The 26,328-nt window shown below is 36.6% G+C and overlaps 1 protein-coding gene, 1 non-coding gene and 1 pseudogene across 3 annotated transcripts in view; 2 read left to right on the top strand and 1 right to left on the bottom strand.

The window, feature by feature from the left end:
* Positions 1-2,370, bottom strand: part of LOC107680765 (EF-hand calcium-binding domain-containing protein 11-like) — a 56,271-nt gene extending 53,901 nt beyond the window's left edge. For both annotated transcript variants that reach the window (XM_016476810.1, XM_016476811.1), the window contains exon 1: positions 2,174-2,370. In XM_016476810.1, coding sequence (XP_016332296.1) covers positions 2,174-2,251 — 78 coding nt within the window. In that variant the 5' untranslated portion in view covers positions 2,252-2,370. The remainder of the gene's footprint in view (positions 1-2,173) is intronic.
* On the top strand, positions 1,738-1,810 carry trnak-uuu (transfer RNA lysine (anticodon UUU)). Its single transcript has one exon. It is a non-coding gene; the product is annotated as a tRNA-Lys (tRNA).
* An 868-nt stretch (positions 2,371-3,238) lies between the features above and the next one.
* LOC107680766 (tyrosyl-DNA phosphodiesterase 1-like) overlaps positions 3,239-26,328 on the top strand; it is a 26,244-nt pseudogene continuing 3,154 nt past the window's right edge.

Below are 26,328 nucleotides of genomic sequence, written 5' to 3'. Positions count from 1 at the left end.
AATCACCAGGAACCATTTAGTCTCCAGCGCCACCATTTTCCAGAACTGCAACCTACCTGGAGTCTCCAGAAATAAAGGTGTCAGGTTCTCAGAGACTTAGGTTAAGTATAGTACCTAAAAAATTACCCCTACTTAATAAGAATCACATACTGAAGTGTAGTAAAATACTTGAAGACTGATTTTATATATATATATATATATATATATATATATATATATAGGCTTTATAGACAGATAATTTGAGAGTGACTCTTGAAGAACCAGCACCACATCCTCTTGTACCACTGTTTAATGAATTTATCTTTCAGAATCTGGCAGTAAGTTTTGGGAGTTCATTTTTAGTCCATCTCGAGATTTTTTTCTGTAGAAGATAACCTGCTTAATAATTATGCACACCTGAATATAAGGAGTTTTTCACTTCCAGCCTTCATGAACAATTATATATCGGTTATAAGTGATTAAATACAAGATTCATAGTAGTTATTAAGATTGATGTTGTTTGGAATTGGTCAAATGTGCTTGGAAAAAAAATATAATCAGAATATCAACTTGTATAATAATTATACATGCACTGTATTTTCCCTCTTCAGCTGTCATCAGCAATGCAAGGAATGTTGTGATTGGTTGTCAAGGCATTGAGTCTCTGATTGGCTGGAATTATGGCATATTGTAAGACTGGGTTGTGTTGAGCAAGCCAGCTGTGGCATTTAAGAGAGGGCAGGCATCAAGGGAGCAAGCTAGTGAAACGTTTCACCTTCAAAAGAGGTCTCTACACGTCCAAAAACTTATTTTAAATGCAAAATTTATTTTAGTGCGCTCGAAATACTTTTTTCTTTGCGAAACGAACATCATTTTTAGTCCATCTCGAGATTTTTTTCTGTAGAAGATAACCTGCTTAATAATTATGCACACCTGAATATAAGGCGTTTTTCTCTTCCAGCCTTCATGAACAATAATATATAGGTTATAAGTGATTAAATACCAGATTTATAGTAGTTATTAAGATTGATGTTGTTTGGAATTGGTCAAATGTGCTTGGAAAAAAAATATAATCAGAATATCAACTTGTATAATAATTATACATGCACTGTATTTTCCCTCTTCAGCTGTCATCAGCAATGCAAGGAATGTTGTGATTGGTTGTCAAGGCATTGAGTCTCTGATTGGCTGGAATTATGGCATATTGTAAGACTGGGTTGTGTTGAGCAAGCCAGCTGTGGCATTTAAGAGAGGGCAGGCATCAAGGGAGCAAGCTAGTGAAACGTTTCACCTTCAAAAGAGGTCTCTACACGTCCAAAAACTTATTTTAAATGCAAAATTTATTTTAGTGCGCTCGAAATACTTTTTTCTTTGCGAAACGAACATTTTCTCCACAAAACTCAGATCGCGCACAAAATGCACTTTTGTGCGCTGAAAATCTGATCTTTCGCGCGCAGAATTGTGGTAGGGATCTAACCCTATACGATTTCGGCCGGAGTCGCCTTGAAGTCGTGCATCTTCGGAATCGGAGGCGCGCGCAAAGTTACAAAAAAATGCGCCAGGCGCGATCTTGCACAAACATATAATGAACAGCGACCTCTAGTCACGGATTTCTCTAATGGTAGGTTACCGAATATGTCCAGATAATATTATGCAGATTACTTCTTTGCAATGATCGTAATGATTTATGAGGTTGCTGTTCATGACAGTTACGAAATTGTAGTGATTTAACTGCCCCTGTCCTCTAAACCTCCCAGAGCCCGGATAGCTCAGTCGGTAGAGCATCAGACTTTTAATCTGAGGGTCCAGGGTTCAAGTCCCTGTTCGGGCGTTACGTTTTTCCCACACTATTAGTAGATAAATGTTTTATTCGTTTGAATCTGTAATGTCGTGAAACCTCATATTTACTTGTCTATTCGCGTCTCACATACCTAAATGCCACAACACCAAGCTTTTTAAACAATGCAGCCCAAATTCATCCCATGCTCGTTCACCTAATTTACACAGAAATGTGACATGTTCTGTTCTGTCGTATAACTTTTGAACCACCTATCTTGATCACAATATTGTCATATTGTTAATGCCGTATATGTATACTCAGCATCCACACCAGAATCTGTTCCAAGCAAAGCTGTTTCACAAGCGTCATGACATCGTTCTTCAACATGAACTTAAACATTAACTAAATTCTTACCAACTCAATTTTTTTCCTCTCGGCGTTGCTTATTTCTCTCTCAATCTTAACGCTTCTTCCAGTTGTGAATATTTGCATTCTGAAAACCTAGATATAAAAATCTGAAGGCTTCTTGAAAGTTGTAGATGTTTGCATAGAAACCGTATGGATGTGAGGGATTGGTTGTCTATGCAGAGTACTTCAGTTGAAGTACATAGTACCAGAGACGCTGACTGGGTAGAAACGTGCGAATGATCCATGAGTAGTCCGTTATTTTCAAAATAAAAGTCCAATGTAAAAAGTTAATTTCAAGAAATCTGTCATCAACATATTTCACCCCCAAACCGTAAAAACCGTCTAAGGAAAAATTGAATACTGCTTAAAGAAAAAGTATATTTTAGGGCCATTAAGGATGTTTGCATTTTACATTATTTTCATGACATTTAAGCACCCCCGTCCAATCCTCATTACTGTGATGCAAAATGAAATAGTCAAAAAAAAAAAAACGATACGTATTGACATATTAAATATTATGTTATTATCATTACTTATACAATATTTTACATTATCATTTTAATTAGAATTATATTATTATTCTATGAGTTTTGCTTGTCACAATTTCTTTTAAATAACTAATAAATAAAACATTTCGAATGTTGATCCATGCGATGACAAGTGAGCTCATAATGAAACTTTATGCCTGTAAAAAAAACTCCCAGTGACATATTTATGATATTTATGGTAGCCCACTTCCACTACATCTGAACAAAATTTGAAAGCATTTTCAAAAATGTTTTTTGAAAGCTAAACATATAATGTCGAAATTATGACATGATAAGTCATAATTATGAAAGTAAAGTCGAAATTATAAGATTGTTCAATGTCGAGTATCTCAGATTTTTATTTTGAAGAACATTGTGGCGTCTCCGCAATGCCGAATCAAAACACAACGAGCTGTTGTGGTGTTTATGATGATATGAGTTTCAAATGCACAAGGATCTTGCAGTTTTGTAGTTGTATATATTCAGCGCTTATCTTTCTTTATAACTGTAACATTTAAAATATATATATATATATATTCTTGTAGCCTGTACGTTTCATTTTCCCGCCTCTTTGTAAATCTAAGTTAATTTACGTCGAACTACATTGGTATTCTTATGTATACTGTGTAGTTAAGCTCTACGATTTATCACATGTTCATGTGACGCGATGCAAGCATTTGTCTCTTGTACAAAGCTCCATCTACCTGTGCAAATACAAAAGTTGTTTTTTCAACGCATTTTAACCATTTTGAGACAAAAACAGACAGCGTTGTATACATTATATAGTATGAAAGTTTACAGCATATGGTTTACTGTGTGCAACTACAAAAGTAAAATAATACTGTGATCCACAGCTGAACAAAAATGTCCCAGGACAGTCAGCATGGCAAGTGGACCATATCAGATAGTGAAGACGAGGACAACATTATTCCTCCAACACCTCAGAAGGATTCAAACAAACCAAGTATTAACCCTGATTTAGAAAGAAAACCTGATAAGATCACCACTTTCTTCATGCTAGAGCCCAAGCTGAGTCCAAAAAGCAATGAGGACACCCATTCTGTGAATCAACCGTCCGCTCCCCCCATGGGATCTGAAGCCAGGACAGCCACACATGTGAATCAAACCAACCCTGTAAAATATGAAAGCAACCCTTCACCAAGAGAAAGAGAGAAACAGAGGAGGCAGGCTGGAACCTCTCAAGCAGTGAAGATGAAACTCCAACATCTGCCTCGAAAAATGAGCCCAAGAAGTCTAAAGTAAGTCCTAAGATGAAGAAGACTGAAGACAAACGTCCTCCAAGTCCACACGGCACTAGTTATTATAAAGAAGAGCCAGCCGATTTCTTTGAGACAAATTTATTGTCTATGAGTGACATGTATCGTTTTTACTTAAAGTCACTGGGATACCAAAAAAGTTCAACACTGGAGCGGTACATATCAAAGGTATGTAAAGAGTTTGTCTACTAAATAAATAAGTCCTGATACATTTCTAATCATCTTCTAATAATCTGTTTCCTCCTTCTGTACTATAATCAGAGATACTTTCTCCAATGTTTGGAACCCTGAAAGTCTGTACAGGTATTGTGTTAATGAATGAAGTTGCAATTAAGAAGTCTACTACCAACTAGACAAAATTTTGTAATGTTTTTATCCTGATCGACACCTTTCTTCTTTTGTAGTTTAATTACTGCTTTGACATTCCATGGATGGTGGAGCAGTATCCGCCTGAATTCAGGTAGGATGAAATCTCACCTTTAAACTGTTTGGATTTGATGTAGAATTGCACACTGTAAGAGAGCTACATAAAACACCATTTCACCACACTGAACACATGCCAACAAGGTCTTTTGTGCGTAAACTGAGTACTTTTGTTGTTGTTGTTGTTCTTTAGGGACAAGCCAGTCATACTCGTTCATGGAGAAAAAAGAGAGTCCAAGGTTCGGTTAGAGCAAGCCAAACCATATCCTCATATTCCTTTCTGCCAGGTTCTGTCATTGCAGTAATCAACTTTTTTCACTAGAGGGAAGCATTGAACTTTATGGTAGTCTGAGGTTCTCTAAAAAAAATGTGTTTCTCAGTAACTGTGTATATTGAAAAAAATATTTTAAGGGCTTAAGGCTTAAAAAATCTTGTTTTTGACAGGCCAAACTGGATATTGCATTTGGCACACATCATACGTGAGTGTTGGACATTATATTTGTCTGTATAATTTTAGTGAGACAGTGGGTGAAGAAAATAATACTTAAGCTTGCAGTTTCTAGTAAAAATCCTGGATACTACATTGTTAAACAAATATGTACAGACATAAAACAGGTGCGTAAAACCAAGCATTGAGCCATATGATAAGCTTTTTCAGTAGAATGGGTCATACCAAAAAGCTCAGAGACTTTTAACGTGTCACTGTCATAGGATGCCACTAGTTAAATGCTTAACTGAGTCTGGTGTGTAGAGCTTTACTGGCCTGCACAAAGTCCAGACCTGAGCCACTGCACTCCTTTGGGATGAACTGAAATGTCAGCTGTAAGTCATATCCCATCAGTACCATCACAGATTATGGATTAAGTAATTTGAGAATTTTCCAACATATTAATGCTCACAGTTATGAAATTAAACACTCAGAAAGCATATCATATATTGGAGTGGTACTAGTGGTGGCTTGGTTAAGTAACAATGCAACATTGGCAGTGTTGTAGCTCACTTATATAATTTCATTAATACCTTGATCAGGATTTAGGTTTTATAAGCATTCAGTAGCATAATGCATATGGAATGTAGCACTCCTCGAGCTACTTGAGAGCGTATTAACGCCTTGGCAGTCCGTGCCGACGTGCAGATTATCAGCTGAGCATCTGTTGTGATGAGTTGAAATTAGATGTTAAACAGGCGCAGTATTGAATTTTAATGTAATGTATTCTTAGATCACTGTTTTCTCTCACAAGAATCTTTCATGTTTTATTCAACAGAGAAAGACATAACAGAATTGAGCATTTTTGACTCCAGAGGTGCAAGTTAAATGGCTTGTCTCATTTCATATAAATTCAACAAAAAAGGAAGCAAAAGAACAAAAAGATTGGCAGTATAATCCTTCTCGAACACCTTTGTCAAGTCTTCATGTGCTAATTTGCCTTTAAATTAGTTCTAAACATCCCTCTCTAAAGAGCATGGAGAGTTTTTTGTTTAATTAATACATTTTTTCAAACAAAGAACAGCATAGAATTGATCTTGTTACGATTAATACAACACAAAAGCTGAAGGCTTAATAAATGTGACTCACTGTTTAAATGTACTCTTTTATACCGCTTGACACAAAAAGACATGGATTTTAGGTCAAATCAATGTTATTATGCAGGGAAGTAATGCTGAGTCTTTGCTAAATATGCCATTGGTAGTGTTTCACACTGTTTGTTGGACAGAAATGAAAGAAAGTGGTTAGATCAAATGAATGTCATTATATAAGATCAGCTGTATTAAAGTCATAGTTGCCTTTTGCAGGAAAATGATGCTGCTTTGGTACGAGGAGGGATTGAGAGTCATCATTCTTACCTCAAACCTCATCCGAGCCGATTGGTACCAGAAGACACAGGGGTAAGATGGTCCAGTGTGGAATGGGAGGGGCTAAATACACACTCTTCTTGCAGCACTTGTGTGAATGAATAATCAGAACGGAAATGTTAATGCTGATGCTGCGGTCAATTGGAAACGAGCTGTTTATGTTGCGCTCTCTTGGAGTTGCTCATTTTCCGAATGTGCCAACATTTGTTTCATATCAGAAATGAAAGTCGTGCATTTGCTAGTCTTAATGACACATTTGTCTGTTGCTATGACAACGCACTGAGCAGACACTTAGAGTAAATTGAAATTAAGCTGATGTAGCTCTGCAAATCCAAATAAACCAATCATTATAGACTCCTCTGACCTAAAATGGTCTGTTTAAATTAGCTACATGGAATAATTGCTTAAATGAAGCAGCGTTTTATGAATGCTGTTCATTAATAAAGATATTCTCCATGGTGTCATATTCACAGAAGGTAGCAGGCAGGTCAGAGCAAGGGCCAATGAATTAGCAATCACTTTTGGTTATTAGGTTCGATTATATTAGTGGTCTATCAGGAACAGAATACCATTAAGGAGTCAAAAGCTCCAGAGTCACAGGGTTAGGCTGGCAGTTAGGTTATCACCCACACTAAGCTGTGGATTAGTGAGGTGGAAATGAAATCTCTAAATTGAGCAATTAAAGGGGTCATATGATGCGATTTCAAGTTTTCCTTTCTCTTTGGAGTGTTACAAGCTGATTGTGCATAGATAAGATCCCTGAAGTTGCAAAGACTAAAGTCTCAAAATCAAAGAGATATTCTTTATCAAAGTTAAGACTCTGCCACGCCCCCCTAAAATGGCTCGTTCTAACACGCCCCCACATATCTACGTCACTATGTGGAAATATTTGCATAATGCCGCCCAAATGGGCTCGCAAAGAAAGAAGGCGTGGTTTCAGTAACCGCAGTTAGTGTTGAAGCAGCCATGTCAGGGAGACGCTGTGTGTTTCTAGGCGAAAGCAAAAGCACTTTATTTGGCCTTCCGAAAGAAGATGCATTTAGGAATCTTTAAGATTACTTACAACAGAACAGCAATGCATTTTATGGACGACCGTTTCGTGAACCTAGGAGAGGAGGTAATTCTGACTTTGCTATGACAATCTGGCGCTTCTGAATCAGCTGCTGTTTTGTTATTAGTTTAAGTATTTGCTATTGACTGTTCAAATGCGGAGTTTTGCGCATCGTGTGTGTGTGTGCGCGAGCGAGAGAGAGAAAGAGAGCGAGCGAGAGAGAGAGAGCACGAGAGAGAGAGAGCGAGAGGGGGTCACATCACAAACACATACCAGCTTTATCACTGTGTCTGTCACGTGACTCTGTTCCCCTTTCGGGCTCTGTCTTTACATTTATTTTGAAAGATGAAGCTCGTGATTATGGTAAGGGGCATACATTTCCGACGAGTGCTTGCGGTGTTCGGCCAATCACAATGCACTGGGTCAGCTGGCCAATCAGAGCAGACTGCGCTTGTCGGAAGGAGGGACTTTGTAGAAAACGAAGCGTTTGAGAGAGGCAGGGCATAGAGGACCTACAATAATGTACAGTATTTGAAAAATAATGTGTTTTTTGAACATTAAAGCATGTCAACATATTCTGTTACACCAAATACACAAAATAATGATCTTTAAAAAAGCATCATATGACCCCTTTAATATTTAAACCCTCTGGCATACATACAGTATATTCAGACAATCTGACATAGTAGAGTATATTGGCACATTCACTCAACCTGTGCTGTGAGATCAGTGTCAGTTCACACAGAGGGCATTGTAAGCAAACCCTCTGCCAATCAATTCACAATGGATTAAATTCTATTCTGCGTTTTTGTCTTTGAAAGAAGTCTCTTATGCTCACCAAGGTATTACTCACCAAAGTAAAAATAGCAATATTCCTCAATATTATTACAATAACTGTTTTCATTTAAAATGTAATTTATTCCTGTCAAAGCCAATTTTTCAGCAGCCATTACTCCAGTCTATCCTTCAGAAATCAATCTAATGCTGATTTGGTGCTCAATAAACATTTCTTGTAATTAACTGTTGAAAGCAGATGTGCTGCTTAATATTTTTATGAAAACCATGATGTTTTTTTTTAAGGATCCTTTGATAAACAGTAAACTTTAAAATAAATATTTTTGAACATTACAAATGTCATTACTATTAATTAAAAAAAAATAAATAAATAAAACTTACCCCAAACTTGGTGTAAAATGGGGTGACAAATGATAATTCACATTGACTTTAATTACAGTTGAACAGTTTTGCTCAGTTAGAGCACCCCCTTATCACAAAAAAATAAATAAATGAAAGAAAGAAAGAAATAAACATTGGTGTAATTGGGCATATGTCTTCAGATATTTAGTATGTACCCGTTTTTGTGATATTGTACAAACAATGCACAGGTCAATTAAACATTATAGGCTACGGCTGAAAATGTATTTGCACTGAGTACTATAGGATTGAGGAAAAAAATTATAATTTTGATTGTAGCCCATGATGTTCTGGCGTTAATTAACAAAAACATAAATTTGCTACTTATAGTGCCATCTAGTGTCAGAAGGATGTGTCTGTGTGTGTGCCTGAGTAATGAAGTGAGGTTGGGACCATTGCTGAATGGAAAAGAGATCTACTATTTTCATGAAAATTGCAAGATTTTTAACAGCAACGATTTTTTCTCTCACGATAGTAAGGCATAGGTCAGCTGTTTGAATTGGCTGGGCGAATGCTAGATGCAGTTGCCTGAATGCCAGAGTATTTAGTCAATGTTATGCAGAACACATCCTCTGTTCCTCGCATATATTCACTTTGCCAACCTGTCTCTATCAGCTTCAGACCGCAGTGAAGCACAATGAATATCATTACAGGTCTGACGTGTCTCCCCATCTGGTTCTGTCTGATCCCAGGTATCCCTTCTATATTGCAGCCCAAGCCATATTCTCATTATTATTCACACAGACGAAGGTTCTTCCTCTCAAGTCTCTTCTGAAGGGCTTTTCTGCTGCCTTTATTGTAATGGCTCCAATCTGAATCCATATTGATTTGTTCTCCTAGAGCCTCATGGGAATATGCTATAACCAGTCTATCAAGACAAGTCCCCACACTCCTCAAATCATGAGTTATTGGACTTCTCTAAGAGAAGTCTAACATGTTGAAGTCTTTTTCTGCATGTATGTGTGCACTTGTGGAATGCAGAAGCCTTGATGCTTCTGCAATAGTAAATATAGTAAAAAAATAGACCCTATATTTTAATTGAGGTGAATGAAAAATGTATATGGAATTTTGACAACCCATGTTTTCTTTATCTTTTGTAACTGAATTTTATGGAGGGACATATTTTAGCTTTACTCCATTGCTTTTGTTCTCAGCAGTGATGCTCCTTCACTACTGAATCTTTGGAGCCATGGCAAAATAAATCATATTTTAAACATTTAAGTGTGAGTTTTCAGTCTGTATTTAATGTGATGCAATAAAAAGATGTGGAATGATATCAAGTAACATCTTTCTATTGAGTTGTAATTGTGGGATGTGTGCAAAAACAAACCAGTGTAGTCTGATCCCAAACAAATGACTCTTATGAATTAAATATTTTTAATTAACTTTGTTGTGATCGCTCTTGGAATTGATTTTCAGAGGCTTTTTACTTTTTTACTTTTAACCAGGCATATAACCCTGTACCCATATAACCCTGCACATACCCCTGTCGCCACTTCAGGATCTGACAGTCTTGTGGATGAACTTTGTAACATTTTGATTATTCACTCCCTTCATTAGTAAATATGCTCTTGTATCTCTATGACAGGATGTGGATGAGTCCTCTGTACCCCAGGTTACCAGAGGGAAGTCCGGGAACAGCGGGAGAGTCTCCAACCAACTTAAAAAGAGACCTGCTGGAATACCTGGAAGCATATCAGGCCCCAGAGCCTGCGGAGTGGATTGACCGCATTAAAACAGCATGATCTGTCAGAAACAAGGTGAGAATCTTAACAAGTGAAAGAGTCATTATTTAAATTAGAAAGATGACGTGATATCAGAATAGCATAGTCAGACCCTTGACTAACTGCAAAACAATGCTGCTTATTCTGGCAGAAATTCTGGGTTTATCTGAAATAAATTATACCAGTGTAAAAGAATGGCATGTGTGCTACCTTTCAAAAGTCTGAGGTTAAGTTTTTTTTTTTGGAAGGATGCTCACTAAGGCTGCATTTATTTAAACAAAAATATAGAAATATAGTAAAAACAGTAATATTGTGAAATGTTATTACAATTTAAAACAACCATTTTCTATTTTAAAATATAATTTATTTCTGTAATGGCAAAGCTGAATTTTCAGCAGTCATTACTGATGATTTTTAGAATGATTTTAGAATAATTCATTAGAATGATTTTTCAGAAATCATTCTAATATACTGATTTGCTGCTCAAGAAACATTTTTATTGTTATCGATGTTAGTTAGTTTAGTTATTTAGTTAGTGTAAACTTTGTCCACCACTGTGGAAATTTGTCTTTGGCTTCTCATGCGATACAATTACACACATAATACAAACAGGGGCGGACTTACCCATTAGGCAAAGGTAGGCGACCGCCTTGGGCCCCCAAAAGCCAAGGGCCCCCTAAAATGCTTTTCATATAGGATATGCGCATTAAGCGCGGACACGCGAACGTTTGCTGTTTACGGTGTTTATTACCACGACAAACCGTCCGAGTCAGTGGCGCCTGCAGGTGTACGGCTGTATGCACTGTGAGTAGGCTACCATGAGCGCTCAGACTGATCTGAGATTTGCCCCGCAAACATTTCAGCAGCTATTATGGGCCTGTGTGTCCCGTATTTCTGTCGACTGAACCCATGCCGTTAATTATGAATTTATCAGTCTTTTGCATGCCAAAGTCAATTTCTGCATAGAAATATTACGCCAAATAGAAGCAGAAAATCATGCTATACGCACTTTCATGAGATCGGGTTAGCCTACAACAATGAATTTGTTGGCTATTTTACAAATGGGAATAGGCTACAACGAATTCATGACAATGTTTACATTCAAGCTACCCGTAAAAGTTATAGTGAAAAGTACTTTAAAAGCGTCTGGAATGCAATAAAGTAATTTTAAAGCTGTTTTTTAAAGCATTTGCAGCATTGATAAAAAATATGAATAATTAACATATCATAAAATTGCGTTGCAGTAAATCCTTTAAATTTTAAGGTATTCAGAACAGAGCAACATAAAAATCAGAAAAAGCAGCTATACAATTATAGGACAAAGTTTTACATATATGCCCGCTGTTTTGTTCTCATCTGTGAGCATGCTCTTGATATATGTAGTTTAGGTGTGTAAATGTATAATTGCCTTTTCATTATTTTTTCAGTTTTATTTAAATTTGTAGTTAAAACAACTAAAAATAAATGTATTTTAAAGTTTAGAATTAGACAGCCTTTGCACACAGGCTTATGCTGAAAACAGCAAAATGGAACCTCAAGGTTGATCTAGGAAAATGTGTGCAAATGTATAGGGCCCCATTCCTATATTTTGCCTGGGCCCCCCAATTCACTAAATCCGCCCCTGAATACAAAAGAACGCACATAACACACAAAAAAAATATATATAAAAGTTCCACAAAGAGTTGCCTACCTTTCATTTAACATTCTAACTGCTACAAAGGAATGCTTATAAACCGTCCTAAGATATTTGGGGACCTTACACCTTTTTCCAGATGGGCGCATTACAAATTCAGAGTGAAGTGGGTGTGTAAAATCAGATACAACACTTGATGCTTTCCTATATGTTGCCAACAAGTACAGTTCCTCAAGCTGCATTTGCTGGCGACCTATTATTTTCCCTGCCATTCTTACTATCCTTACTCCTCACTCCTGAATGACCATACCAGGCTGTAATATTAAATTGTAAAATACTCTCAACATGACTTTTATATACCATTTCCAAAACAGATTGGCTAACATCAAAACTCTTCAGTTTCCGCATGAGGAACAACCTTTGGCTTGCTTTCTTTAAAATATTGTCCACAGTTTCACCTAAAGTCAAACTTGTATCCAGGTATATTCCCAGATATTTAAAACTTTCCACAATCTCAACAACCTGCTCATGTAACTTTAGTTCCTTTAACACATAATGTTTGCCAGAATTGCAACTGAAGATCAATTCCTTTGTCTTCTTTACATTTATATACAGAGCAATCAATTTACACCAATCCTCAAGAACAGCCACATTTTGAAAATAAATTTGCTCACTCAGTAATGGGTTTTCAGAACACAGTTGCACCAAAACCATATCATCTGCATACTTAAACAGACCAGCTGTATTACTCTTAATTTGTAACTCATTGGTATATACTGAAAATAAAAGTGGTGACAACACACAACCTTGTGGTGCCCCTGTATTTAAGATCAATTCATTTGAAAGTACACCATTCATGAAAACTCTCTGTGCTCCATCTGTGAGAAAATCTTTGATCCAATATATCAGAGCAGAGTTAACATTCATACTGTACAAGCGTGATAAAAGTAAATGAACCTGCATTGAATTAAACAGTTGTGCTGCTTAACATTTTTGTGAGAACCAGGATACTTTTTTTCAGAAATAATCCTTGAATCCTAAATAAAAGTTTTGATTGCTTTAAAAAATCCTACTGACCTCAAACCTTTGAATTGTAGTATACAAATAAAAACACAAAAAATAGAGTAAAGTGTGTAGAGTTAGTGATCAGAATATCTGTCCATCCAAATGGAATTGATTCTTCCCAGACATTACTCAGAAGAACAGAGCAGGCTATACAGTTCTGCTCATGAATATCTAGTTTATTTGCCTTTTTTTTTTCTAAAAAGCATATCTGTCAAAGTTTGGTTGCACTAATATGACATGGTTATGACATATGACAATGTGATAAGTTGTGAAAATTGCAGGAACAAATCCCACCTCCATCATTTATGTGGTGATAAAATATTATCTAAATGAACGATAATTAAAAAAGTATTGTTTTTTGAATCACGTAACTTCTTATGTATGTTTTCTTGTATAGGGTATATCTCATTGGTTCAACTCCAGGAAGATATCAAGGACCTGCCATGGAGAAGTGGTGCCATCTACGATTGAGAAAAGTAATGTTTTTGTGTTATTACACAATCTTTTTGTGTGATTCAAGTTCTTTTTCCTTCAAAGGCAATAGTTACTCATCAACAATAGATGTTCATGAAAAAACATTGTACACCTGCAGGATGCCTTGGAGACGTACTCTTCATGCCTTTATTTATTGAGGGAATTCAGATAACGCAGGCAGAGCGAGGTGTTGGATTGGCAAGATTCAGAAACTGAGCCAGGAGAAATCAGTTTCTGTACTGAAATGAAGTCACACTGAACTCACTGAGCATTTTTTTAAACAGCTCCTTGATATGAATGACTGACTCACACAGCCCTCTTTACACCTTCAATAAGGCTCATGCCACATCAGTGGATCTTAACTGGTGGGTTGTGAACCAAAAATAGGTCAAGTGTTGTTTTGAATAGATTGCTGTTGTTATTGTTGATTGTTGTTGACTTCAAAGGCCAATTTTGTTACTAATTCATCTGTCACTTGATGAAAGCTAGCCAAATTAGACACATGCAAATACTGACATGCACTCATTGTTTTTGTTTCTCTCAGTTGCTCAGCGAGCACACGAAGCCCATGCAGAATGAAGAGCAATGGCACATGCTTGGCCAGTTCTCCAGTATTGGCTCCATGGGACTTAATAAGACTAAATGGTTGGCAGCTGAGTTCCAGCGCACTCTGACCACACTGGGGAAGGCAGGGAAATCATTAGCCAGTCCAGAAACACAGATGCTCCTGGTGAGTGTTTTGAACAGCCCCTGCAGAGCATTCTGAAACAGTGAAAGTATCTGTTTGTATCACTGCCGTACCCTCTCTGGATTGTGAACAATGTGGCCAGATGGATATTACAATAAACACAGTTGCATATTCTCCTACCAGCTTGCTTATCTATCAGGATAAATGACCCCTCAATTGTCTCCATTTCAATTAGGTTAGAATCAAGGAGGGACGCCGGAGCGCACATGTGCATCTGCTTGTTTCTGCATGTTCCTCATTCGTATTTCGGTATATAATTCCTCTGAGCTATGAAATTTGAAATTTGTTGACGTCCCGCGTGTTTAATTAGCAATTAGTATTCATAGCATGTTCCCATTTGCTATACTTGAATTCCAATTGTACAAAAAGGGAAACCATTTCACGTCTCACTCGGCACGAGCTGTTAGAGACAATAGTTACAAGAAGAATTCTCATCCATCCTGTTATTTGCATAACAATATCTGCTCAGATGGAAGGATAGAAGATTGATTTCTGTCTGATGCAGCTATTGTTAAATGTCAGTTGAAAAGGCAAGGCACCACACGGAGAGTCTTCAGCACAGAGAAAGATGGTAGACAGACAGTACCATCAAGCCTTAAATGGCACTGTGTCATCACTAAAGACCGAAGACTTACAATTAGCAGGCTTCAGAAACTCTGTTGAACTTTTGAGGTGCTTCAGTTCCATAACTGGTAGGTAGGGGTGAAATTATTCAGAAATTCTAAATGTAGACATATAAAGAACACATACACAAAGCTACTTTTCGATTTTCACATCTGTATTGTGTGAGTCGTACAGTTTAGCTCTGTCTAGTTCCTTAGTGTTCTATAGGTCAATAGGTTTAAATGGACAGATAGATGGATGAATGGATGGATAGCCTACAGTTCAAAAGTTAGGCAATCACAAATTTTTTGACAGACAGTCCTTTAGAAATTATTCTTATTTGCTGATTTGTTGCTCAAGAAACATTTGTTCTTATCAATTGTGCTACTTGATATTTTTGTGGAAATAGCAGTACAGTTTTTCAGGCTTCTTTGATAATGGAAAGTTCAATAGAGCAGCATTTATTTGAAATAGAATCTTTAACAATGTAAAAGTCTGTTACTTTTGATCAACTGAATCCATCCTTGAAACCCTAAATATAGTATTAATTTCTTAAAAAAAAGGTTATTACTGAACCCAAACTTTTGGACGGCAGTGTAGATAATTTAATAAATTATTAATCAATTTAAGCACATTAAACATTTACTCAAATTGACATAAACTAAAAACTGTAATGAGTCCTTAAAACATTCTGTCATTTCTAGGTTTATCCATCTGTGGAAAATGTGAGAACCAGTTTGGAGGGCTATCCAGGTATCATTTATTCTTTTATTCTGAAAAAAAAAATAATAATAATTTCCTCACACCTCCACAATCATTATATGACAACCGACTGTTCTTATCCCTGGATCTTTACCCTACAGCATACAGACAGCTCAAAAACAGCTCTGGCTTCATTCGTACTTCCAGTAAGTTCTCCTATCTCTGTGAGAAAAAAAAACATTTTGACAATTATACTCATCAATATTCAGCCTAAAATTACCGTTTTTAAATGTTACCATAAATATTCTCCTGAAAAGGCTCCTCAGAAATGCTCCAGACCTCGTGATCTAAACAGCTGCCTTTCCCAAGAGTTGTCTGACCCTTAAATTGCTCCTTAGAAATTTCAATTGGGTTCTTATCCAATCTCTCCCATCATTTTAACACATTATCACCATAAGCGATTTTACTGGTCGCCTCAATTTTGCTAAGTGATCAGAGATGGGCCAATTTTTTTTAGATTGTTTCAATCTCAGCACCCCTCTGGAGTGCGCACTCTAAACTTCTGCTCTGTATATTTAAATGAGTCCATGTAGACTTCTGTATTCATGCCTGAATGCTGACAGCAATCAGACAGAAAGCTCTCTTCTTCCTCTGCACAGTACGCCCTAAAGCATCATCTCTCTGCACCTGCAAATGGCATGAAATGCTTGGTGTTTTTGCACCTAGGAATGGTATATCAGCTGGTGTTTCTCCATTTTCTTTCTCTCTTTCCCTTACTTTTTCAATTTTTCTCTTCTAAACAGTGGCTGGAATGCTGATGTTACTGGTAGGAGCAATGCGATGCCCCACATTAAAACCTATATGAGGGTTTCTCCGGACTTCACACAACTAGCCTGGTTCCTTGTCACAAGGTTATAATGATAAAGTAACTTGCTTGCTAATTTTAATTAGTTTTAGGCATGTTTGACAGTCAGCATTTCAGGTCAGATGTAGCTATTCTAGTCGCAGCAGGCTGAACAACTGTGCAAAGCTATGTTGCTTTAGTGTTATTTATATACTATGATCGTTTTTTTATATTTTGAGTAAGCTTTTATTTTCACATTTTCAGTTTTTATTTTTATTTTAGTAACATTTTTATTCATTTTCTATTTTCTTTTGTCATTGTTATTATTATTTTTTAAATACTACTGTTTAGGTTTAATTTTTTATTTACTCATTTTTTTATTTTGTTTTTATTTCAGTTAACGAAAATGTTTTTAGTAGTTTTAGTGAACGATAATTACCTTGGTGACAAGTTTGTTGAATGCAACCTAAAAGCTCTGGATTAAAAAAATAAATATATATATAGTTTTGTACAATAACAGTAATTTAGCTTTGTTAATCACTTGCTGATTTGCACATCATGTTAAGCACCTGTTTTATTAAGATTTTTTGCCTTTTTGTTATTTCACATTCAAGCTGCTTTAGCAAAATTAGATTATGAAACGTTTCTCATATATCAGTTCAGATATATATTTAGCAGATAAGAGGGCAGTCTAGAAGGAAATACAGAATTTTAGGCATAATCGCATGAACAGTGAAGTCAGTTACCCAGTTAGGTTTTGTCAGTGATGCATACAGTGTATGTGATTGTGTTAGTTTGTTACAACAAACACCAAAATACATCTCTATTGCCTTGAATATGTCATCTTAATGCTGAGCCGGTTGAGATCAGCACCCTTTCTGCTCTTTTGTTCTTCAGAGAACTGCACATAGCTGCCGAAATAATGCTCTCAGCAGAAGGAGGCTTGGTTTTCTCTGATCCCTGGCAGATTTGTGTCTTCTGTGCTGCATTGATAGTGTTCCACTCGAAGGATCCCTTAGGCCCTGTACATGTATATTTACACAACATAAGCCTGATATGTTTGTTTATTTAAAGGGGTCCTATTATGCTTTTTCACTTTTTCAACTTTAGTTAGTCTGTAATGTTGCTGTTTGAGCATAAAAAAGATCTGCAAAGTTACAAAGCTCAAAGTCCACTTCAAAAGGAGATATTTTATTGAACAGAAATCACTTTTCAAAAACTACAACGAACAACTCGTTTGGACTACAACGCATATTTTCTGGGATTTGTGATATCACAAATACCGACGAATGGGACGAGACCTGGTTGAGCTGCACTAGAAAAGGCTACAAGTGTAATCACTATGTCGGAGACACGCTAGCTTTCCCAAGGCAGACGAACTTAGAGTGATTACAATCATCCGGGTTTAAATCTCACTCAAATTGATTTGATATTGACGCAATTTTTACACTGAAGCTCGCAGGCGGCTATGGTAAGGGGCGTGACATTTCCCGACCAGGCGCCGAGTGCTGCCAATCACAACACACACTGGCCCAGCTAACCAATCACAGCACATTTCGTATTTCAGAAGGCGGGCCTTCATTTGATACAGGAACTATTCGAGCCGTTCATGCCAGACTGGGGAGAGAGGTGTTGTAATAATGTAAAATATGTGAAAAATAATGTGTTTTTCGAACAACCTTGTATGAGAGCCTGTTCTAGTACACCCCCAAAACAAAATCAAGGCTTTGTAAAAGAGCATAATAGGACCCCTTTAAGATTATACCATCCCCTTTCATTGGCCGTTTCTTAGCTGCATAATCATAACCACTTTCCTGTTTCTTCAGTCTGGGAGGTTATATGTTTGTTAGTTATCACCATGGACTCTGGACCATTAACAAGTTTCCTTTTACAGATAATCAAAGCCCTTTAGTGCAATCGGTCAATTGAAGTGGTAAAGACTTGTCTTAGTGGTGAAGTGGAGTGGACAAGCGTCAGGTGAGTTATAAACACAATGACGTGGTAAAAGAAGACTCTTCTCTTTGATTATCTTTCAGATTACATCCAGGAATAGCATGTTAGGTTTAGCAATTGAAAGCTTGTGTTTTGGCTGTTTTGCCCTAGAAAAACAATCTCTGAGGAGAGATTCTGGTTTTAAAACCCTGAAGATACACCTCTCTTTTACCAGCAGACAAAGATATTCTTTAGTCAAATCTTTTAACACATGATGTTCCTGTGGCTGTGGCATTAAAGCCCATGTTATTTTCATCTCAAGGCAGCGTGAATGGCCGCTGTTCCTATGGCATTTCTCAAAGCAGTGGCTTTAATTGTGGTTGAAATGCATAGGGAGTCTCTAGGTCAGTCATGTCTGGCGATGAGTTATTCATAGACCTTTTTATGAAGATTCAAGCCTGCAGTGGGTGCGAAGCCTTCAGGCATAGCTTGTCATTCTTAAACTTGTAAGTCCAAAATGCATTAATTATTCAGTAATTGCAGTCTGAAAAATCTCCTCAACAATATCCTTTAGCTTTGACATATTTAATGCTAACACTTCTGGTTTAGGTGACATTTACATGATTGTTTGACTTTGAGACATGTGTGAAACTTCATCTGCTGGTATCTTCCACAGTGCCGATTTATCAAAAGCTGCCTGGGGCGCCCTGGAGAAGAACAACACTCAGATTATGGTTCGCTCCTATGAACTGGGAGTCCTCTACCTGCCTTCAGCGTTTGTGAGTATTGCGACTCAAATCAATACATGACAACTGAGATCTTCATAATATTGAATTGTTTCAAAGCCTGTTCTAGTATCTGTGCATTTTTGGCCTTCTGCTAAATCCAATTAAAACCAGCTTCTGATTGTGGCTGGAGGTCTCTAGTTAATCAAAGATGGGCATTATCTGGTACAAGCTATGTTAGGTGATTACACAGTTGGACTACCAAAGTTGGCCCATCAGAGCATCTTAATCAGCCTGGTTAAGACTGGTAAACCACCTGGGTAAGCTGCACATGATAAGATGGTAAATGTAATTGCCACTCGTTTATTAACTGAGGACTCCCAAATTCCTGGAAACCTGGAAATATGGAGAGGAATTTCAAAAGTGTGATTTCCAAGCTTGGAAAGGTCTTGGAAAATCATGGCGTTTACTGTGTAAACCATGTTAACTCTAACCAAAATAAGTGTTACCTAGATTTTCTAGTCATGTTTCAAAATATTTGCTACTGGTTGATGAGTCTAGCACTTTAGCCTTTTTCCAGCAGGGTTGTAGTTTAAAAGAGAAATTAAGATCTCCAGTAAAACCCTCAAGAGAAGGAACTTCAAGAGAAGGAGCTCAACAGAGACAAAAAGATGTCTGTACTGTAGAGTCTCTGAGCTTACTTGTAAACTACTGTAAGTGTGTAAATACTATACATAATGTTTTGGGGTAGATCTCTTATTTCTCCATATGTAGAGAGAGCACTTTTGTGTTTCGCTCACATATTCACAGGGTAATTTGTCCTTGTTGTCAGGGTAGGTCTTAGAATTACTTCAAAAGTTGCTAAGCAACAGTATGGTTCAGTTCTCTTGCCGTGCGAAGGGGGAAAAGCACGAGTTTGAAAGAGGATAGTGAAAGGTTGTGCTCTCTTATTCAAAAGGGATATGTTGTCTTTTTTTTTTTTTGTGGCTTGAAGCCTTTTTGTTTTAGTTGAACACAGTCTTGTTTATGTCATGGTTAGGTCATTTTTGAATAAATCACAAGGTTTTTTTTACATTATAATGAATCCATGATTAGCCATTTGTTTAGGCTGTCTATATTTTCACTTAGCATGTTTTTGGGACATTATATTTGCATTCAATACACAATATAATACTTGGTTGCTTGCTTAAGTTACAAATTAGGCTGCATGTTGACTATTGAAGTTATGTTTTCATCTGTTCGAGGTCATGCTCCATCATTTTCATAACGAGTCACGTTTTTTTGTTTGCCACAGTGTGGTGCTTTAATTAAAGTTCTCTTATTTAAGTAATTCTGAGATCAGACTGTTCAAGTTTGACAACGTGTTTGCAAGTTTTCAGTACAGCATCACGTTGTCTCAGTCATGCTGTGTTGCCATACGCCAATCATAACCAGTGGTTATTAGTGAGCCAAACTCGCCCTTGTCCTCTTTTACCACCAACAAAGCTAGTGGACTTAAAGTATGTTCCTGAGGTGATGATGCAGTTCATGAGTCATGCTTTCCTTAATTCAGGATTTCATAATTTTGTCAAATTTTCTGATTCAGTATTTACATATATTGCTCATTGCTAGCTCCTCCAAGCAGTCAAGGCCATTACAGAAATTTGGAAGGAAATTAATGTTCAGTATAGCATGCGCTAACATTGAGATGCACTTAATTGCACCACAAATTAAAACAAAAAATCAACCATGTTGTGAAGGTAACCATATTATAAGGCTTCAAGTAAGCAGAAATGATGTTTTTCACAATGTATATGGATTCATGGCGTTCTGTTTAGTGAATTCGTTTTTGTTTTGTGTTTGCTTTTACAAACTGTTGGATGAGTTGAAATATTCTTGGTTAACCACTTAAGCTCTGACCCAATTGGATGTTTACTCTTTGGCATCCTCTTGAACCACCAAATTGGCTACTTGTTTTTTACTGCAACCAAAAGCAGCTGGGGCTAAACAGAAGAGCTGGATTCAATAGACATGAAGATGCTAGTGAAAAACATAAAAACCAGGAATATAAGTAATGAGAAAACTAGTGCTAAACTATTAAATATGCTTAAACTCTGTCAATGTGCCTGAATGCTGCTGATTGAGCAGAAATTCAGATAAATCACTCAATTATTAATTCACCCTCATGTTACTCCAGACCACATTAACCTCAATGATGCCTCTGCTCAACCACTAAGACGCTATTATTAGTTACACAAGCACAATTTATCTGCGTTATTTGTGACAGCAACTATAATTTTGAAGGTTATTAGGAAGTTTTTGCTGATTCGTTTTACTGTCATTATTTATTTTAATTTTTTGTGTAAATACACACACACACACACAAACAGTGTGTGTGTGTGTATATATATATATATATATATAACATGGAGGTCAGTGCTGGTGGTCTTAAATCTTGAATTAATCTCAATGGTTAAGAGTCCTAAATGTTGGTTTAATTGCTTCTATTCTCCTCATTTGTAAGTCACTTTGGATAAAAGTGTCTGCTAAATGATTAAATGTAAATGTATGTAAAAAGCTTGCTAAACTTCCCCAGATGCCTTCCATATTCCCTTTTTTTTTCACAAATAGCAGGACAGTGTTTGTGTGCTGCCTGCACCTGCTGCATCTCTCTGGGTTTTGTGAAAGCTTTAGCTGTCTGAGTCTGGGTGATATATTCTCCACTGCCCTTTACATCTATCCAGCCCCCTCCATCATCATGCCCAGTTGCCCACCACACAAATGAGAGTTTAGCTTCCCTCAGAACAGCCCTGCTCCCCTCTGGCTTTTTCCACGGAAAACAAGATGAGTAAATGCACACATTCCCATTAGAGCTGGACGAGCACTTTTGTCATGTGTTGTCTCCATCATCTAATTTAATGGAAGTCATAGCACATCTTAAAATAAATGGGGTTAAAATAAATGGGACTTTCAATGGGTTTTTTTTTTTGGACAATGTGAATAATGCACTGGTTCTTTTTATGTAAATGCTGTTGTGTTTTTGCCATATATTTCAGAATTGTACTTATTATTACACATAATTATTTATTTGGGTGAAAACTTTTTTTTGTAGGATCCTAGTTATTCTTAACTAAATCTTTAGGCATTAGGGTTGGGCAGGATGATTGACTAGTCAACTAGTCATCTGACAACCAGCTGGTCAATTAGTGACTATTTATTAAAAATATTTTTTTTTATTATTTTATTATAAAAAATATTTTTCTGCAGTGAAAAATTAATTCTGAGATGCAGCCTCTCCTGCAGTGTTGCTGGTCATCTTTTAATAATTTCCATTTTTGTGTGTGAACAGTGACAGTTTTGTGTGATAAATGATTATGTCATTTATATTTTGCCTATTTATGTTGAATATCAGACTGGTTGATTTTGAACATAAACAGATTTGCACATTCCTACTGAGCATGAATACATGTGCTTTCTCTTTGTCTGTGTAGGATATGAGTGCATTTCCTGTGGAGAAGAATGTGTTTCCGGCCTCCAGCTCCTCCAAAGGTTTCCCAGTGCCTTTTGACCTCTCACCTCAGCGTTACTCAAGCAAAGGTGAGACTGAACAATGCGTCATTCCCCAAAAGTAACTCGACTAAGATTCTTTGTAGTTCCAACCTTCATTAAAATGTCATAGATGTTCTTCTGAACTCTGAACAGCCACACATATTAAAAATGACAGCTTTACACTTCAATGAGGCATTTGCATCAAAGTTTAAAGGTTTGCTTAATGCGTAAAAAGTACACTGTATCATCGCTTGAAGAAAGGTTAACCTTTACTTTGAAATTCAGAGTTCAAATGATTGCTCAGGAAACACACTGTAGATATTAAATGCACAACACAAAACAGCAAATGAAAGCTTGCAGGGCAGGCCAGTATCCAGGCTAAATACATTTTAAAAAATGTATACAAGTGTCTTAATTTGCTCTTTCACTCCAACACTTACTCGTTTTGTAGCTCACTTACATTCTGCTTAATTCTAGCAGCCCTCCGCATAATGAATAAGTGTGTTTCTCGAGTGTACATCACTGGATGTCATGAACAAGGTGTTCAAAGATGGCAAAGTGCATATTTTAATAGCTAACAGCAGTGAAGCACAAGTGGTGTGCATGACACAATTAATGGCCATTTCATTTGCTGCACAGTGGTGTGCTCTGAGCCATCAAGTTGGATTAATAATGACATTTATTGCCACCCAAATTCTCATTTAATAAAGCATTTATCAAAAATCAAAAAATCAAATATTCATTCATCTAGCTAGTCGATTAATGAGGTCATTTATTTTATTTTTTAAACACAACAGTTTTTGTATGAACAGGATTTTACTTTTCAGCTTCCCGTAGGCCAGTATGTATAAACGAGAAGCCTGCCATTTTATGTAAATAAGTATATGGCAGTCAGGTATATGGCAGTTTAGTAAAACTGTGCATTGTTTTGACTGACAGCATAATTGCAGATGAATCCAAACTATAGCCTGCAGGACATACTGATGACATTAAATTAACTCATTATCATCTGCTGGGTAATTAGTGTTTTGTGGTTGAGACTTCTGTGCAAATACATAGATTCAGAGGCAGGAAGCTTACAGGGATATTTCACCATTTTTGCATTCAACACATGCTGTCAAAAAAAAAAGAGATTTCACATTGATTGGTGTGATAACTTGGTGTTAAAACAATGAAAATGTTAGATAATGTTTTAAAACGTTTTTTATATATATATATTTTAATTTATATTTATGCAATTATTGTTTTATGAAACCTATATTACAGTAAAAATCCAGTTCTAGGGAAAGCACAGTATGTCATTTCAGACTTATCTCCATTTTTTAACCCAAGCTTATAGGAAAGGGTGCAAGAAATGTCATTCCTTTGTTGGAAGTGCCATGATATTTAACCATGACTTGCGGGGCAAACTTAAAATGATAGGTTCTGAATTATGGTATTAGGTACAGCATTTTGCAGAGAAAAATAAAGCACTTGATGTTGTCATGGCTCCTGATGTTGAAAATAGTGCATACCAGACTGACTGAACGTGTGATTGTCCTTTTCTTCGATTTTCAGTTTTTACTATGTTTTGAGATTGCTTATATGATTATTTTATTCTGTTTCTGGGTATATCCACTAGCTGACATGCTACTGATAACGTCAGGAATCACTAGTATTTATGTCAGCCTCTGTCAAAGACCGTTTGATTGCTCAGCCCTATAATTGCAGAGAAAATCTATTTGTCATCGGCGCCACGTTCTTAGTAAATGAAAATGAAAACAGCGGGCCTAGCCCCTGACACGACAGTTTGATGACCTTTAATCATGGTGAGAAAATGGAGGCAGCAATCGATGGTACTGTTGAAACCAAGGGTGTCATCAGTTTATGAACTGAGGCAGAAGCTCTCTGTGGTTGTCATAGCAGCGCAGGTCTTTTGATAACAGAGGCTTCAGCCATGAAGTGGGATGAGTGGGCGTGGCCTGCAGATCAAGAGAAAAATGGGCGGGCTTCTCAGTATGTTTAGTGAGCTGGGGGTTCTGCACTGATTATGATGCATCAGTGTGGTTTCAATGTGTTTTTAGCAGTAAATTATGTTTTGGCGCTCTAAATTTAAATTTTCAGTGAATCTTTTTTTCTGTGTTTGGAATATCATACTTGTTTCTGCAATGTTTAGGATATATACTACCAAAAGCTTGGGGTCAGTACTTTTTTTGTTTGTTTTTTAAAGAAATTAATACTTTTATTTTGCAAGGATGCATTAAATTGGTCAGAAGCGACAGTAAAGACATTTATAATGCTACAAACGATTTCTATTTTGAATAAATGCTGTTCTTTTGAACTTTCAATTCATCAAATAATTTTAAAATAAAATGGATCACGGTTTCCACAGAAATATTAAGCTGTAACCAAATTAGAATATTAGAATGATTTCTGATAGAAATGCTGAAAATTCAGTTTTTCCATCACAGGAGCATTTTAACAGTTATTTTAAATTGAAAACAGTCAATTATAATAATATTTGACAATATTACTATTTTTACTTTATTTTTTATTAAATAAATGCAGCCTTGGTTAGCACATAAGACTTCTTTCAAATACATTTTAAAAATCTTACCGACCCCAAACTTTTGAACTGTAGTGTATTTATATTTAATTTATATAATACTTTTGATTTTAACATTTTTTTTAACTAATATTTAATCAGACTGCCAAATGTTTGTACACAAATTAGGTTAAAATGCAATTCCAAGTTGATGACATACCGTTTGAAGAGTATCTCCCAGCTTGCCCTGAATTGCATTCATGTCTGACTGAATTATTGTATTATTTTTTTGCTTAGTTTTTCTTGCCTTTCGTAGTGTCTCGCCTCTGCTATCTGTGTGCAAATGCTTAATAGAGGCACTTCATTTCCTACAGATGATTACTTATCCAATCAAATCAAATGCGTTGTGTCACTGTCCTTGTTGATACTCACTCGTGTGATATTCAATTTCCCACTGGATCTGTTCCAATGTCAATCGTTTACATAACTGTGTGTGTAACAATTAACTGCAATGGAGTCACACAAGCGTTTCTGCCTCTTCAAGCCACCCAAAGCTTTACTATTACACTATACAGCAGACTACATAATACCCAGAAGGCCATTTAAGACCTATAATTAAAGCTTTTAGGAAACAGACAGATAACCCTGCGCTTTACAAAGCAAATGTGCAATTGCAAACTTCTCTGCATGCACCATGGCAACAGCTCTTCCATACCTGACCTTCTTCACACAAAAGGAAATACATTAAAATGTTCAGGTAAAGAGACTTTCTTTTGCACTTGATTTCATTTTTGCATAGCTCTTTGCTTGGAAGTAATCTTGTCTTGAGTGTTATTTCTGTCAGATGCTCTGCTTGCCAGAGCACCAGCATGGGGTTGAGTTAATAGTAATTTGTAATGAATCATTTTTGAAGTTCCAAACTAATCCGTTTTAAAAATTAGAATTGAACAGTTTGGAAAAACAGCTAATTCTCATATAGGAAAAAAACGTTTTAGAACTTGTTATGATGATGTCCAGATCATACTTCACCCCAAAATTGAAGAAAATAAATAAGAGGTTATAGTTTTTAAAGGGGTCATATGATGCTGCTAAAAAGAACAGTATTTTGTGTATTTGGTGTAATGAAATGTGTTTATGCGGTTTAAGGTTCAAAAAACACATTATTTTCCACATACTGTACATTATTGTTTCTCCTCTATGCCCCGCCTTTCTGAAGCGTGTCGATTTTTACAAAGCTCATCGGTCTGAAAAAGCGAGGTGTGCTGTGATTGGCCAGCTATCCAGTGCGTTGTGATTGGCCGAATACCTCAAGCGTGAGACGGAAATGTTACGC

The sequence above is a fragment of the Sinocyclocheilus anshuiensis genome, unplaced genomic scaffold (assembly GCF_001515605.1).
Source record: "Sinocyclocheilus anshuiensis isolate Anshui unplaced genomic scaffold, SAMN03320099.WGS_v1.1 scaffold869, whole genome shotgun sequence".
Lineage (NCBI taxonomy): Eukaryota > Metazoa > Chordata > Actinopteri > Cypriniformes > Cyprinidae > Sinocyclocheilus > Sinocyclocheilus anshuiensis.
Note: the sequence above shows the minus strand (reverse complement) of the source record. Positions and strands in the feature narration are given on the sequence as shown.